At 48.4% G+C, this 17,373-nt stretch overlaps 1 protein-coding gene across 1 annotated transcript in view; it reads left to right on the top strand.

The window, feature by feature from the left end:
• The first annotated feature begins 283 nt into the window (after positions 1–283).
• LOC141264137 (uncharacterized) overlaps positions 284–17,373 on the top strand; it is a 47,736-nt gene continuing 30,646 nt past the window's right edge. Inside the window, exons 1-3 of the mRNA XM_073676447.1 lie at positions 284–472; positions 15,977–16,103; positions 17,044–17,172. Coding sequence (XP_073532548.1) covers positions 16,023–16,103; positions 17,044–17,172 — 210 coding nt within the window. The 5' untranslated portion in view covers positions 284–472; positions 15,977–16,022. The remainder of the gene's footprint in view (positions 473–15,976; positions 16,104–17,043; positions 17,173–17,373) is intronic.

The following is a 17,373-nucleotide window of genomic DNA, read 5'->3' as shown; positions in this document are numbered from 1 at the left end:
TTGAAGTGAACAATAGTTTACTTGGTTTGCAGTGAAAGTGTCATTTGTGTTTCAGATGGATGTGATGATTTGGGGGAGTGAATACTTTCGCACTGTATGTAGAGGTCATCCATGCCTGTTTGTTTTTAATAACGCGCCGTCCGGTCAGATTCTGATTATTCTGTGGTTCTGGTGGAAATTCCCTGAACTCCGGGTCATTTCTTCCGATTCCTCATCTCTGGTCCAGTCCTGGATCGGGTCCTGCAGGGATTATCCCAGTGTCCGTCCGCCCCGGGGCGTGAGTCAGGGTGAGTCACTACAAAGGACGGCTGGACCATATACTGTGTGGAGCGAGGTGGAGCCGCGCAGATGGAGGGGGCTGTACTGTAACCCATGGACCACATCCTCCTCCTGCCAGAACCAACCGTCTGACATTCCAGAGCCGGATCCAGAGCAGCGCTCCTCACCCCGGGGACAGCAGAAGGGATCCGAGGTAACACCCCAATATCTTCCCTGCAAAGACCCCCATAAGCCCAGCGTGGTACTGAGCCGTGTATCTAATCCTATCCAGTGTGATACCGTCTGCTGAGCCGTGTATCTAATCCTATCCAGCGTGATACTCTCTGCCGAGCTGTGTATCCAATCCTATCCTGTGTGATACTGTCTGCTGAGCTGTGTATCTAATCCTATCCTGTGTGATACTGTCTGCTGAGCCGTGTATCCAATCCTATCCTGTGTGATACTCTCTGCTGAGCTGTGCATCTAATCCTATCCAGCGTGATACTCTCTACTGAGCTGTGTATCCAATCCTATCCTGTGTGATACTGTCTGCTGAGCAGTGTATCTAATCCTGTCCTGTGTGATACTGTCTGCTGTGCCGTGTATCTAATCCCATCCTGTGTGATACTGTCTGCTGAGCAGTGTATCTAATCCCATCCTGTGTGATACTGTCTGCTGAGCAGTGTATCTAATCCTATCCTGTGTGATACTGTCTGCTGAGCTGTGTATCTAATCCTATCCTGTGTGATACTGTCTGCTGAGCTGTGTATCTAATCCTGTCCTGTGTGATACTGTCTGCTGTGCCGTGTATCTAATCCTATCCTGTGTGATACTGTCTGCTGAGCAGTGTATCTAATCCTATCCTGTGTGATACTGTCTGCTGAGCAGTGTATCTAATCCTATCCTGTGTGATACTGTCTGCTGAGCCGTGTATCTAATCCTCTCCTGTGTGATACTGTCTGCTGAGCCGTGTATCTAATCCTATCCTGTGTGATACTGTCTGCTGAGCAGTGTATCTAATCCTGTCCTGTGTGATACTGTCTGCTGTGCCGTGTATCTAATCCCATCCTGTGTGATACTGTCTGCTGAGCAGTGTATCTAATCCCATCCTGTGTGATACTGTCTGCTGAGCAGTGTATCTAATCCTATCCTGTGTGATACTGTCTGCTGAGCTGTGTATCTAATCCTATCCTGTGTGATACTGTCTGCTGAGCTGTGTATCTAATCCTGTCCTGTGTGATACTGTCTGCTGTGCCGTGTATCTAATCCTATCCTGTGTGATACTGTCTGCTGAGCTGTGTATCTAATCCTGTCCTGTGTGATACTGTCTGCTGTGCCGTGTATCTAATCCTATCCTGTGTGATACTGTCTGCTGAGCTGTGTATCTAATCCTGTCCTGTGTGATACTGTCTGCTGTGCCGTGTATCTAATCCCATCCTGTGTGATACTGTCTGCTGAGCAGTGTATCTAATCCCATCCTGTGTGATACTGTCTGCTGAGCAGTGTATCTAATCCTATCCTGTGTGATACTGTCTGCTGAGCTGTGTATCTAATCCTATCCTGTGTGATACTGTCTGCTGAGCTGTGTATCTAATCCTGTCCTGTGTGATACTGTCTGCTGTGCCGTGTATCTAATCCTATCCTGTGTGATACTGTCTGCTGAGCTGTGTATCTAATCCTATCCTGTGTGATACTATCTGCTGAGCTGTGTATCCAATCCTATCCTGTGTGATACTATCTGCTGAGCTGTGTATCTAATCCTATCCTGTGTGATACTGTCTGCTGAGCTGTGTATCTAATCATCTCCTGTGTGATACTGTCTGCTGAGCCGTGTATCTAATCCTATCCTGTATTATACTGTCTGCTGAGCTGTGTATCTAATCCTATCCTGTGTGATACTGTCTGCTGAGCTGTGTATCTAATCCTATCCTGTATTATACTGTCTGCTGAGCCGTGTATCTAATCCTCTCCTGTATTATACTGTCTGCTGAGCTGTGTATCTAATCCTAACCTGTGTGATACTGTCTGCTGAGCTGTGTATCTAATCCTATCCTGTGTGATACTGTCTGCTGAGCTGTGTATCTAATCCTATCCTGTATTATACTGTCTGCTGAGCCGTGTATCTAATCCTCTCCTGTGTGATACTGTCTGCTGAGCTGTGTATCTAATCCTATCCTGTGTGATACTGTCTGCTGAGCTGTGTATCTAATCCTATCCTGTGTGATACTGTCTGCAGAGCTGTGTATCTAATCCTCTCCTGTGTGATACTGTCTGCTGAGCTGTGTATCTAACCCTATCCTGTGTGATACTGTCTGCTGAGCCGTGTATCTAATCCTCTCCTGTGTGATACTGTCTGCTGAGCTGTGTATCTAATCCTATCCTGTGTGATACTGTCTGCTGAGCTGTGTATCCAATCCTCTCCTGTGTGATACTGTCTGCTGAGCTGTGTATCTAATCCTATCCTGTGTAATACTGTCTGCTGAGCTGTGTATCTAATCCTCTCCTGTGTGATACTGTCTGCTGAGCTGTGTATCTAACCCTATCCTGTATTATACTCTCTGCTGAGCTGTGTATCCAATCCTCTCCTGTGTGATACTGTCTGCTGAGCTGTGTATCTAATCCTCTCCTGTGTGATACTGTCTGCTGAGCAGTGTATCTAATCCTATCCTGTGTGATACTGTCTGATGAGCTGTGTATCTAATCCTATCCTGTGTGATACTGTTTGCTGAGCTGTGTATCTAATCCTATCCTGTGTGATACTGTCTGCTGAGCCGTGTATCTAATCCTATCCTGTGTGATACTGTCTGCTGAGCTGTGTATCTAATCCTATCCTGTATTATACTCTCTGCTGAGCTGTGTATCTAATCCTCTCCTGTGTGATACTGTCTGCTGAGCCGTGTATCTAATCCTCTCCTGTGTGATACTCTCTGCTGAGCTGTGTATCTAATCCCATCCTGTGTGATACTGTCTGCTGAGCCGTGTATCTAATCCTATCCTGTATTATACTCTCTGCTGAGCTGTGTATCTAATCCTCTCCTGTGTGATACTGTCTGCTGAGCCGTGTATCTAATCCTCTCCTGTGTGATACTGTCTGCTGAGCTGTGTATCTAATCCTATCCTGTGTGATGCTGTCTGCTGAGCTGTTTTTCTAATCCTCTCCTGTGTGATACTGTCTGCTGAGCCGTGTATCTAATCCTCTCCTGTGTGATGCTGTGTGCTGAGCTGTGTATCTAATCCCATCCTGTGTGATACTGTCTGCTGAGCTGTTTTTCTAATCCTGTCCTGTGTGATACTGTCTGCTGAGCTGTGTATCTAATCCCATCCTGTGTGATACTGTCTGCTGAGCCGTGTATCTAATCCTATCCTGTGTGATACTGTCTGCTGAGCAGTGTATCTAATCCCATCCTGTGTGATACTGTCTGCTGTGCTGTGTATCTAATCCCATCCTGTGTGATACTGTCTGCTGAGCCGTGTATCTAATCCTATCCTGTGTGATACTGTCTGCTGAGCTGTGTATCTAATCCTATCCTGTGTGATACTGTCTGCTGAGCTGTGTATCTAATCCCATCCTGTGTGATACTGTCTGCTGTGCTGTGTATCTAATCCCATCCTGTGTGATACTGTCTGCTGAGCCGTGTATCTAATCCTATCCTGTGTGATACTGTCTGCTGAGCTGTGTATCTAATCCTATCCTGTGTGATACTGTCTGCTGAGCTGTGTATCTAATCCCATCCTGTGTGATACTGTCTGCTGAGCCGTGTATCTAATCCTATCCTGTGTGATACTGTCTGCTGAGCTGTGTATCTAATCCCATCCTGTGTGATACTGTCTGCTGAGCTGTGTATCTAATCCTCTCCTGTGTGATACTGTCTGCTGAGCCGTGTATCTAATCCTATCCTGTGTGATACTGTCTGCTGAGCCGTGTATCTAATCCTATCCTGTGTGATACTGTCTGCTGTGCTGTGTATCTAATCCCATCCTGTGTGATACTGTCTGCTGAGCTGTGTATCTAATCCTCTCCTGTGTGATACTGTCTGCTGAGCCGTGTATCTAATCCTCTCCTGTGTGATGCTGTCTGCTGAGCTGTTTTTCTAATCCTGTCCTGTGTGATACTGTCTGCTGAGCTGTGTATCTAATCCTCTCCTGTGTGATACTGTCTGCTGAGCCGTGTATCTAATCCTATCCTGTGTGATACTGTCTGCTGAGCTGTGTATCTAATCCCATCCTGTGTGATACTGTCTGCTGAGCTGTGTATCTAATCCTCTCCTGTGTGATACTGTCTGCTGAGCCGTGTATCTAATCCTATCCTGTGTGATACTGTCTGCTGAGCCGTGTATCTAATCCTATCCTGTGTGATACTGTCTGCTGAGCCGTGTATCTAATCCTATCCTGTGTGATACTGTCTGCTGAGCCGTGTATCTAATCCTATCCAGTGTGATACTGTCAGCTGAGCCGTGTATCTAATCCCATCCTGTGTGATACTGTCTGCTGAGCCGTGTATCTAATCCTCTCCTGTGTGATACTGTCTGCTGAGCTGTGTATCTAATCCTATCCTGTGTGATACTGTCTGCTGAGCTGTGTATCTAATCCTATCCTGTGTGATACTGTCTGCTGAGCCGTGTATCTAATCCTCTCCTGTGTGATACTGTCTGCTGAGCCGTGTATCTAATCCTATCCTGTGTGATACTGTCTACTGAGCCGTGTATCTAATCCTATCCTGTGTGATACTGTCTGCTGAGTCGTGTATCTAATCCTATCCTGTGTGATACTGTCTGCTGAGCCGTGTATCTAATCCTATCCTGTGTGATACTGTCTGCTGAGCTGTGTATCTAATCCTATCCTGTGTGATACTGTCTGCTGAGCTGTGTATCTAATCCTATCCTGTGTGATACTGACTGCTGAGCCGTGTATCTAATCCTATCCTGTGTGATACTGTCTGCTGAGCCGTGTATCTAATCCTATCCTGTATGATACTGTCTGCTGAGCCGTGTATCTAATCCTATCCTGTGTGATACTGACTGCTGAGCCGTGTATCTAATCCCATCCTGTGTGATACTGTCTGCTGAGCCGTGTATCTAATCCTCTCCTGTATGATACTATCTGCTGAGCTGTGTATCTAATCCTATCCTGTGTGATACTGACTGCTGAGCCGTGTATCTAATCCCATCCTGTGTGATACTGTCTGCTGAGCCGTGTATCTAATCCTCTCCTGTGTGATACTGACTGCTGAGCCGTGTATCTAATCCCATCCTGTGTGATACTGTCTGCTGAGCCGTGTATCTAATCCTATCCTGTGTGATACTATCTGCTGAGCCGTGTATCTAATCCTATCCTGTGTGATACTGTCTGCTGAGCTGTGTATCTAATCCCATGACGTGTGATACTATTTCATGGTGGGTTTGGGGGTTGTGGATGTTGGAGGTCTCGGTCAGCTTTATTACAGGTCTCTATATAGGGCCGCGTTCACACAAGTATATACATCGGACGAGTGCGGTATGGTTTTTGTCGGATCCACTGACCGTGGTGTTCTTCGGGGCCGTGGCTCTGTATTCGGCTGAGTGTGTATAATCGCCTCACACGGACCAGAGAGCGGCGTCAGATTGTTACGGAAACATCACAATTCTGTAACATATTGAACTGTAAACGGTTAATAGCTGCGGAGTAAGAAAACGGATTGTACGAGAGAGAGTCGCCCGGCTCCCCTGGATGACACGGGGCCGATTTCACATACGCTAGTGTGACCCTAACACTGTATACAACAACCTGCACACAGGAGACGTCCCGTTATGGGGGAGACATAGACCCCCGGCCCCGTGTCATGGGGGACGTCACCATGAGATCTGGTTATTTCTGCTTCCTCTGATCCTGCTTATCTTGCGTCTTTTATTCCAGTCACATCCAGAGCTGCATTCACAATTCTGCATTGTGGTACGTCAGCTGCCAGTGTTACAGAGCTAAGGTCCGGAGTGACTTCTGCCTACAGAATTGTGAATGCAGCTCTGGATGTGACTGGAGTATAAGACATAATAAACATGGGCAACTGCAGCCAATGATATCATAGCTTTTGTTATTCTTGCGCAGGTTATGAATATGAATGGTCGTGGGGTGAACGAGAAAGTATGTGCCCCCCTCCACCACCCCAGAAGCTGGGTCCAGGGGGCTTCTCGTGTGTGTGTGTGTGTGTGTGTGTGTGTGTGTGTGTGTGTGTGTGTGTGTGTGTGTGTGTGTGTGTGTGTGTGTGTGTGTGGGAGGGGGTGGGGTACCAAGACATAACACTGATGCTTTAAATGACCGATGCAGAAATCAATGGAAAAATGATGTCATCACATGAGATGATCTAGTAATGCAGAGTGATGACATCACATGAGATGAACTAGTAATGCAGAGTGATGACATCACATGAGATGATCTAGTAATGCAGAGTGATGACATCACATGAGATGATCTAGTAATGCAGAGTGATGTCATCACATGAGATGAACTAGTAATGCAGAGTGATGTCATCACATGAGATGATCTAGTAATGCAGAGTGATGACATCACATGAGATGATCTAATAATGCAGAGTGATGACATCACATGAGATGATCTAGTAATGCAGAGTGATGACATCACATGAGATGATCTAGTAATGCAGAGTGATGACATCACATGAGATGATCTAGTAATGCAGAGTGATGTCATCACATGAGATGAACTAGTAATGCAGAGTGATGTCATCACATGAGATGAACTAGTAATGCAGAGTGATGTCATCACATGAGATGATCTAGTAATGCAGAGTGATGACATCACATGAGATGATCTAATAATGCAGAGTGATGACATCACATGAGATGATCTAGTAATGCAGAGTGATGACATCACATGAGATGATCTAATAATGCAGAGTGATGACGTCACATGAGATGATCTAGTAATGCAGAGTGATGTCATCACATGAGATGATCTAGTAATGCAGAGTGATGTCATCACATGAGATGAACTAGTAATGCAGAGTGATGTCATCACATGAGATGATCTAGTAATGCAGAGTGATGACATCACATGAGATTATCTAGTAATGCAGAGTGATGACATCACATGAGATGATCTAATAATGCAGAGTGATGACGTCACATGAGATGATCTAGTAATGCAATCACATGAGATGAACTAGTAATGCAGAGTGATGTCATCACATGAGATGATCTAGTAATGCAGAGTGATGACATCACATGAGATGATCTAGTAATGCAGAGTGATGACATCACATGAGATGATCTAATAATGCAGAGTGATGACATCACATGAGATGATCTAGTAATGCAGAGTGATGTCATCACATGAGATGATCTAGTAATGCAGAGTGATGACATCACATGAGATGATCTAGTAATGCAGAGTGATGACGTCACATGAGATGATCTAGTAATGCAGAGTGATGTCATCACATGAGATGAACTAGTAATGCAGAGTGATGACATCACATGAGATGATCTAGTAATGCAGAGTGATGACGTCACATGAGATGATCTAGTAATGCAGAGTGATGTCATCACATGAGATGATCTAGTAATGCAGAGTGATGTCATCACATGAGATGATCTAGTAATGCAGAGTGATGACATCACATGAGATGATCTAGTAATGCAGAGTGATGACGTCACATGAGATGATCTAGTAATGCAGAGTGATGACATCACATGAGATGATCTAGTAATGCAGAGTGATGACATCACATGAGATGATCTAGTAATGCAGAGTGATGACATCACATGAGCTGAACTAGTAATGCAGAGTGATGACATCACATGAGATGAACTAGTAATGCAGAGTGATGACATCACATGCAGTACCCTGTGACATCATCAGCTGGGGGGCAGGCGTGTCCTTAAAGGTATTCAGACACTGGATACTCAGAGACGTTTCTGTTTTTGCTCAGCCTTTTTGCTGTCTGTGGTCAGGTTGAAGCGGGGGCTCATAACCACAAGGGGGCTGAGGACGTGGAGCTGGCGGGGGCCCATCCATACAGTGGGAGCCACCCGAAGCCCCACAGAGCTTCTAATAAATATAGGGAAAGAGTGGAAATCTGGGGCGGTGGGTGTCTGGAAATGATTTGTGACCGGGGTCCATGTCTGTGGGATGAGTCCTGGCAGGATATAATCCAGTATATACCCAGTATTAACCTCTTGTGTGCTGCACCGTCCACTCTAGTGGGTGAGGGGGAGCTTGATAGCTTGTTACAGATTTGGCACTAGGACTCAGGATCTTCAAATTACAGCATTCGTCCACACTGACACATTGTGACAAAACTGCAGCTGTGTGAAACTAAGACTATCACCAGTCACTGAGAGGAAGCAGAGATCTTCAAAATGGGGAGGAATTGAAGCAGATACTTTATATAAGAACAACTGAGAGAATCATCTGGAAACAGTTTAGAAAAAGAACGCGGAAAACAAAAATAAAAAGCTAAACATCGAGTCGTGAACCACATAGGACAACCCCGAGCCGCCCCCACTACAGGGCAGAACGATGCCCCCGATGTAAGAACTCCGCACAGACGTGCAGAACGGGGGCCCAGCAGCTCCCACCATATATGAGAACTGGGCTTACAGAAGGGGCAATCGTGACGTCATGTAGTGATGTCATTACATAAAGCCGTGATGTCATCGATCCATGGGATTCTAGTCGTATTGTCATTTATTAGGAAAACACCACAACGATTATTGAAAGACCAGCAATATTCATTGTAAGGGCAATGTACATCACTGTGTGATACATTCATGGCCGAAAGTGTTGGCAGTGGCACCCTTGAAATTGTGGGTAAAGAACTTTGTTTCAAGCATGTGATGCACGTTCACACTCACCTGTGGCAAGTAACAGGTGTGGGCAATATGAAAATCACACCTGAAACCAGCTAGCAGGGGAGAAGTTGACTCAATCTTTGTATCGTGTGTCTGTGCCACACAAAGCACGGAGAACTGAAAGAGGAGAAGAGAACTGTCCGAGGACTTGAGAACCAAAATTGTTGAACAATATCAACAATCTCAAGGTTACAAGTCCATCTCTAGAGATGTTGATGTTCCTTTGTCCACGGTGCGCAACATAATAAAGAAGTTTACAACCCATGGCGCTGTAGCTAATCTCCCTGGACGTGGACGGCAAAAAAAATTGATGAAAGGCTGCAACGCAGGATAGTCTGGATGGCGGATAAGCAGCCCCAATCAAGCTCTAAAGAAATTCAAGCTGTCCTGCAGGTTCGGGGTGCATCACTGTCAGTGCGAATTGTCCGTCCACATGTGTTTGAGATGAAACGCTATGGCAGGAGACCCCGGAGGACCCCACTGCTGACAGACATAAAAACGCTAGACTGCAGTTTGCCAAAATGTACGTGAGTAAGGCAAAATCCTTCTGGGAAAGTGTCTTGTGAACAGATGAGACCAAGATAGAGCTTTTTGGTAAAGCACATCATTCTACTGTTTACCGAAAACGGGATGAGGCTTGCAAAGAAAAGAACACAGTACCTACAGTCAGATGTGGAGGTTCACATATGTTTTGGGGTTGTGCATGTTTGTCACACTTAAATGTTTCAGATCACAAAACAAATGTAAATATTAGACAAAGATAACACAAGTAACCACAAAATGCAGTTTTTAAATGAAGGTCTTTATTATTAAGGGAAAAAGAAATCCAAACCTACAGGGCCCTGTGTGAAAAAGTGATTGCCGCATAAACCTAATAACTGATTGGGCCCTTGGCAGCAACAACTGCAATCAAGCGTTTGCAGTAAGGGGGCAAACACGTCTTCACACCACTGTACATCCATATAAATTAATGGGGAAAAGTATGTGCCCCCCACATCCACCTCCATGGGCTCCCCTGTCTTCCATTACATCTGTAGGCACAGTATTTGTGCTCATGTTAATGTAATGTGGCACAGGGCGATAGCTGTGGGCATAGGCGGATTATCATGAGGGCAATCCGGGCGACCGCCCGGGGCCCCGAGCCTGCAGGGGGCCCGCGGCTCCGGGCGGGGTGTCTAATGCCGGATTGCCCTCATTATATGTGCGGGCCGCCGCGGCACATATCGGTAGCAGTGGCGGGAGGGGGAGCCCCGGACCGCTCTCCCAGCAGCGGCCGCTGCTACTTCTTCATCGGCCGGGCCAGCACTGCAGCAGTTAACTTCCCTGTGCTGGCCCGGCCGCGTCATTGCTAGGAGACACGGCCCTGTGCGCGGCCGTGTCTCCTAGCTGTGACGTCACGCGCCCGGCCTGCACTGCTGCAACGAAGTCAGAGCAGGCAGGAAGAATGGAGCTGGGGGATGGTGAGTCTGCGTGTGTGTGTGTGTGTATGTATGTATGTATGTATGTGTGTGTATGTGTATGTGTGTGTGTATGTGTGTGAGTGTGTGTGCAGATATCATTGTGTGATGTCTGTTTATATGTATTTTTGTGTTTCAAATGTGTTTATGCGTGTGTATGTATGTGTGTGCTTAGCCATCTGTGTATAGATGGCTATGTGCGGCCTCCCGCTGTGTATAGATGGCTACCTGCGTGTGTGTGTGTGTATGTATGTATGTGTGTGTATGTATGTGTGTGTGCAGACAGATATCATTGTGTGATGTCTGTTTATATGTATTTTTGTGTTTCAAATGTGTTTATGCGTGTATGTATATGTTTGTGTGTGTGCGTGACTGCGTGCGGCCTCTTGCTGAGTATAGTTGGCGCCGTGCAGCCTCCTGCTGTCTTTGGGGGGGGGCGCCGTGCGGCCTCCCACTATGTATAGATGGCGCCGTGCGTCCTCCCACTATGTATAGATGGCGCCGTGCGCCACCCCGCCGTGCATAGATGGCGCCGTGCGCCCCCCGTTGTGCATAGATGGCGCCGTGCGGCCTCCTGCTGGGCATAGATGGCGCCGTGAGGCCTCCTGCTGTGTATAGATGGCGCCGTGCGGCATCCTGCTGTCTCTGGGGGGGGCACTGTGCGTCCTCCCACTATGTATAGATGGCGCTGTGCGCCCCCCCGCTGTGCATAGATGACGCCGTGCGGCCTCCTGCTGTGCATAGATGGCGCCGTGAGGCCTCCTGCTGTGCATAGATGGCGCCGTGCGGCCTCCTGCTGTGTATAGATGGCGCCGTGCGGCCTCCTGCTGTCTCTGGGGGGGGCGCCGTGCGGCCTCCCGCTGTGCATAGATGGCTATGTGCGGCCTCCCGCTGTGTATAGATGGCTACGTGCGACCTCCCGCTGTGTATAGATGGCTACGTGCGGCCTCCCGCTGTGTATAGATGGCTACGTGCGGCCTCCCGCTGTGTATAGATGGCTACGTGCGCCCCCCGCTGTGCATAGATGGCGCCATGCGTCCCCCCGCTGTGCATAGATGGCGCCGTGCGGCCCCCCGCTGTGCATAGATGGCGCCGTGCGGCCTCCTGCTGTGCATAGATGGCGCCGTGAGGCCTCCTGCTGTGCATAGATGGCGCCGTGCGGCCTCCTGCTGTGTATAGATGGCACCGTGCGGCATCCTGCTGTCCCTGGGGGGGGGCGCCGTGCGGCCTCCCGCTGTGAATAGATGGCTACGTGCGGCCTCCCGCTGTGTACAGATGGCTACGTGCGGCCTCCCGCTGTGTATAGATGGCTACGTGCGGCCTCCCGCTGTGTATAGATGGCTACGTGCGGCCTCCCGCTGTGTATAGATGGCTATGTGCGGCCTCCCGCTGTGTATAGATGGCTATGTGCGGCCTCCCGCTGTGTATAGATGGCTACGTGCGGCCTCCCGCTGTGTATAGATGGCTACGTTCGGCCTCCCGCTGTGTATAGATGGCTATGTGCGGCCTCCCGCTGTGTATAGATGGCTACGTGCGGCCTCCCGCTGTGTATAGATGGCTACGTGCGGCCTCCCGCTGTGTATAGATGGCTACGTGTGCTCAATATTGAGTCATACAATTAATACAATACAATTAATTGAGTCATACAATTAATGTAAGGCTATGTGCCCACGATACAGAAATGTTCCGGATTTTTTTTTGAGCGTTTCTGCATCTCCCTGGCAGAAAAAACACATGCGGATTTTACATGCGGATTGTACATGCGGATTGTATATGCATTTTCCTGCCAGGGACATGCGGATGTGAAGCGTTCTTCACTTGCATTTCCGCATGCGGGTTGTGATTTTAGCATCACTTGGAAAGTGCTTGACAACTCGGTCACACTATATAAATCCATGCAACCGGCAACCGGCATGGATTTATATAGTGTGACCGTAAAAGAATGGTAAAAAATAAAAAATATATACTTACCTTCTGATGGCCTGCCGACGTCAGCGGTCGCGTGACCCGTCACATGACTAAATGACGTCACGGCAGGTCCTTTTCAGACCATCGCGAGCTGCCGGCAAGCCAGGACGTATCGGATAAAGACACCGAGGGTCATCAGAAGGTAAGTATAATATTTATTTTTTATTTTATTCTTTTTTTTACAGGTTCTATGGTACCTGGGTCCGGAGGAGAGTCTCCTGTCCTCCACACCCGGGTACCATCCACACATTGAAACGCATGGATTCTGCATGTACAGATGCAGGGATGCGGATTCCATGCGTTCTAATGCAAGTCAATGGTGGCGAAAACGCCGCGCTTCCACAAAATAATTGGTAATGCGGATTTTTCCGTAGCGGAAATTTCCGCAGCATGTACACAGCACATGCGGATTATCATTGGGGAACATGGCAGGCCTTCTACCAAGCGTTTTTTAAGCGTTTCTGCAGCGGAATTGCCGCTGCGGAAACGCTTAAAAAACGCATAGTGGGGACACAGCCTAAAAAAAAATTTTATAATTAATATTGTGCCAAATTAATTTCACGTGAACTATCACATGATCTATCACAGGGGATCATGTGACATGTCACGTGATAAATCAGGTGTGTGTGTCGGGGGGGCCCGCGCCTTCTAAACTGCCCGGGGCCCTTGCTACTCTTAATCCACCCCTGGCTGTGGGCAAGGTAGGTAGGCATGCCCCTGTAGCACCCTGAGGATTCGGCTGCTACAGGGGTATTGCACCTCAACCCAGAGGTGTGATATTCCACTCCCGGGTAAGGAAGGAGTGTGGAACTGAGCTCGGTAGGCTGCATGCACTACACACATCCCATTTCCGAGGAGCAGACCGACGGTACTCCCACTTAGAAATGTGCAGGTACGACCGAGTCTGTTCCTGGCTGGAGTGGGAGGGGGGTGGTACATCCCAAGTAGTGTAGGGGCAGATAGGGGGAGCAGCCTGGGTAAAGATAGGAGCTCATTGGGTGCTAGTCACCTGAGCTCACACATAGAGGGTGTATATAAGGTGGGCACCAACTAAGAACAGGGTCAGTTGCAGAGAGAAAGTCAGCGAGCAGAGGAGAAGAGAGACCCAGAGTGAGAGAGGAGAAAGAGAGACCCAGAGGGGGAAACAGAAGAAAGGACTCTAAGACCCCAAATTAAATCCCCGGGTGAAGAGTCGGCACAGGGTACCGGAACCCAAGCTGGTGGGGGCAAAAACACACCCCAGCCAGAGACCGGAGACCGTGGGCAGCGTTTGCCACGGCCACCCACCACATCCACCACGAAGGCATACCACGTGGAGGGTCAGGGAACCCAAGGCCAAGGGTCTCCCAACAGAAGGCCCGAGGGAGCTGGACCTGGGTGGATCAATAGTGGGGACGGCCAGAGAAAGGACAGAAGGAGAGCTCAGGGTCACGCTCCGGACTTATTTGGGGGTTGGCTGGATCCAGAACCTGGTGGACGCAGCACGGCTCGGGAGGTCACTCGAAGCTGGAGTGACCAGAACATCAGCAGTGAGTAAACATCCTAAACTGCATAACCCGACTCTGTCTCTGATTGCCGTCTACACTGCATCACCACAACTCCCATCCTCTGCACCTGATCCCCCTGAGGCTATACCCCTCCCGTTGGGGGTTATCCTATCAAGCTGCACCAACACCACCAGCCTCAGCGGACCCTGCTGCAGCGGCGGCCACAGTGACCGCAACACAACGGGTGGCGTAGTCGACATTAAGAACTTGATAACATCTGTAGGACTGCCACATACAACTGAGTTTGACACCCTGGGCACGGACCGGGTCACAGCCACTCGGAAGACTACAACCCCCATCTGATCCGGCTCCGGATATTCCCCCTAAAGAATATGGCCCAGGGGGCGCGTCACCCCGACGCGTTACATGAAGGTGAGGGTCCTGGCTGGGTGAGTGGTCTTGTGCTGTGAGGGTGCTACGCCCACTGGTACAGGCCACATGTAACCGATATTGCTGGTTTGTCAGGACCAGATGTTGGATAGTTCAATAAAGGAGACCAACATTCAAAATTTTCCACACAGTTTCCTTCCTTCTTTTCTCTCTATTCACCTTAACTCTTCACTATCTCCATTTGTCCCGTTTCCACTGATTTTTCACTACTTCACCATAACCTGGCTCAACTCTACAGTCCTGTTTATCAAGAGTCCTCAAGCCGCGGATCTGCATCTTCTCTCCCCTTAGGGAAGCTATGGCGCCAGTATCGCCAATCCTTAGCTTCTCTAGTGCTGACGATCTGAGACTTCCTGACACTCTTCGTCTCACGTACTTAGACCTGTCCAGGCCCGTAGCCTCTTGTAGTTATAAATTCTGGGCCTTTCTGCCAGTCGTCCCCTCCCAGGACACGTCTCCGGAAAATCACTCTGTCTCAGTCACTTCTGCTTCAGATCTCACTATCTCTTCCCTTCGGTCTCCTCTCACTTAGTGTCACCCTAGAATTCAGCAGTGCTCACAGTGGACCTTGGGTCCTTTCTCTATGCACTCCAGGCCCTATCTGACTCTCTGACAGGAAATTGTTATGTTCCCTTCAACTTAGCCACGCCCATTCTGGGCTAGTCCCAAACATTAACTCTTACTGACCCTACTGTCAAGCTACACACACTATCAACATTTCTAACACCTTTAACGCACATCACAATTCACATTATACATCACATAACATAATAATATACTTGTTTCTTCAAGGAGAAACTTGGGCAGTATGTCCATCTTCTTACATTAAAACCACAGGAGGTCTAACCTCTGCAGTTATGGGGTCAGCAGAAAGTTGGTGACTTTTCTGCCCTCTGTTTCTCCGCACTCGGCCCCCCCACTCTGTAACGTTACGGGGTCTATGACGTCTATGAGGATGTAATTCTATATTTTCATACAGAGCCATATTGGGTTGGTTCATTTCTCATAGATGAGTGGATGGAGCCATGTTTTGCCAATAGATCTTAATTTCAGCAGATTTCTGGCTGTGAATAGGTGCACAGGGCAGGGGGTCCGCATTGCCCCCCATTCCTGACTCTCTATCATCAGCAGAACTGTCTGTGTGTGAAACATTATGCCGCCAGGATTGTCCTGATCTATGGCCGAGGCCGAGGTATTTCCCTTAGAACAGGACAAGGATGGCAGCGGTACGACTGCCAGGCTGACATGGTGGGGATCGTAGGGAGCAGCAGACCAGCTACATTTTTGTTCAATAGACCCTGGAGACCTAATGAGCTGTGAGCTGAGCTATCAATCACACTTCAGCCCCGCCCACAATGCACTGCAGACCCGCCCACAATGTGCTGCTGTGCAGTGTGAACCCTGGGGGGCAGCGCGGCACTGACCATGTATACGATTCCCTGCAGTATACACTGACCTTTATCCTCCATCTGTGAAGCAGCATCATCATCTCTTCTTTTTATTTTTACAGAACCTCAAGACTCGAAACATTCAACGAGTTCTGGACTTGTGCCGCCATGAACACCCTCACATCCATGACTCTGCTGCTGACCGCACTCAGTGTGCTTGTAGATGGAAACAGTCCCAGTAGGGGTCAGGTGGGTGATCTACCCATGGTGGCGGTATGCAGACCACCCGGGAAGGGGCAAGAACCAAGGCCGAGGGTTGGGTGGGTCAGCCCTGTGTCACGCAAGGTGAGGGAAGGAACAAGTGTACAACGACGGGAAGAGGGGGAAGGGAGCCCAGCAACTAGGGAAAGGGGGAGTGGAGACCCCTAGGCAGATATAATATCACCCTGACTACCCTATCATCCCTATATAGGTTCCGCACCTATTGCCTAGCAGGAAACCTAATCCCTAAATGATCCTAGAGCTAGGCCCTAGGTAGGGAAGGGACGGGGTGAACACTAGTCAAGCCCCACTGTAACTAAAGACAACAAGGTAAACAAACAAAGGGGATACACTTAGCTTGAGAAGACACCAGAGAGATAACGCCAACTGTCCTCCAAGCGAAGTCCAAGAAGAAACTAGCCGACTACTAGTACTCCAGGCATGGACAGAGGAACATAGAGCTATCACCGGCGACTCTCTGGATACACTGAATTTAACTACCAAGCAAGGTTGTGTCAATTAGCAGCAGAAGGTGGAGGTCGCTGCTGGGTCCTGAAGGAAGAAGGATATCACTACACTACAGAGATGAGAGGATCAAGAAGGCATATGCAATGCCAAGCGCAGTGACCTTCTACAGCCGGATCCAGATCGACTTCACACTTGATACACCCGTGACACCCTGGCACTGGAGGGGGTCTGAATTCTGGATCTGTGTGGTTCCCAGATAAGAGTGCAGTAACAGTGACACCTGCAGGGCACTGAGGGTATTGCATTCTCCTAAATAAAAAAACATTTTTGTGGTCACTCATAGCTTTTAAATAAGCCGAAGACACAAATAAACTTCGCAGACTCCTTCAGTGTCAGCAGGATTTGGTATATATATATATATATATATATATATATTTGCTTTTTTCCTTGTGTCTAACAGATGAAAATGTCCGGGCAGGTGGAGGCGGTGAAGAAACGAGGCCACAGGCAGCCGGTGCGCATGATCCAACGTGGGAGGAAGAAAAGCATCTGGTCTTACAACCCCGGCCACCGGTCTCTGGCATTCCTGGTGAGTTCACTATAAGGGGCCGCACTGAGGACATCGCTCCCTAGTGGCTGATAACAGAATGACAGGTAGAGGGTGCATGTTACAGAAATGCTAAGGAGATTACTAGCTACAGTTGTATCTATCCTCTAAATATCATTGAGCCAATAGGAAAGGAATATTATAGGTGAACTCTTCTGGGAATTCAGCTCCTAAATCCATTGA

Source organism: Phyllobates terribilis, unplaced genomic scaffold (genome assembly GCF_046119375.1).
Source record: "Phyllobates terribilis strain yellow unplaced genomic scaffold, ASM4611937v1 Scaffold_4__5_contigs__length_816908805, whole genome shotgun sequence".
NCBI lineage: Eukaryota > Metazoa > Chordata > Amphibia > Anura > Dendrobatidae > Phyllobates > Phyllobates terribilis.
The sequence above is the reverse complement of the archived record's forward strand: the minus strand, read 5'-3'. Positions and strand labels throughout refer to the sequence as shown.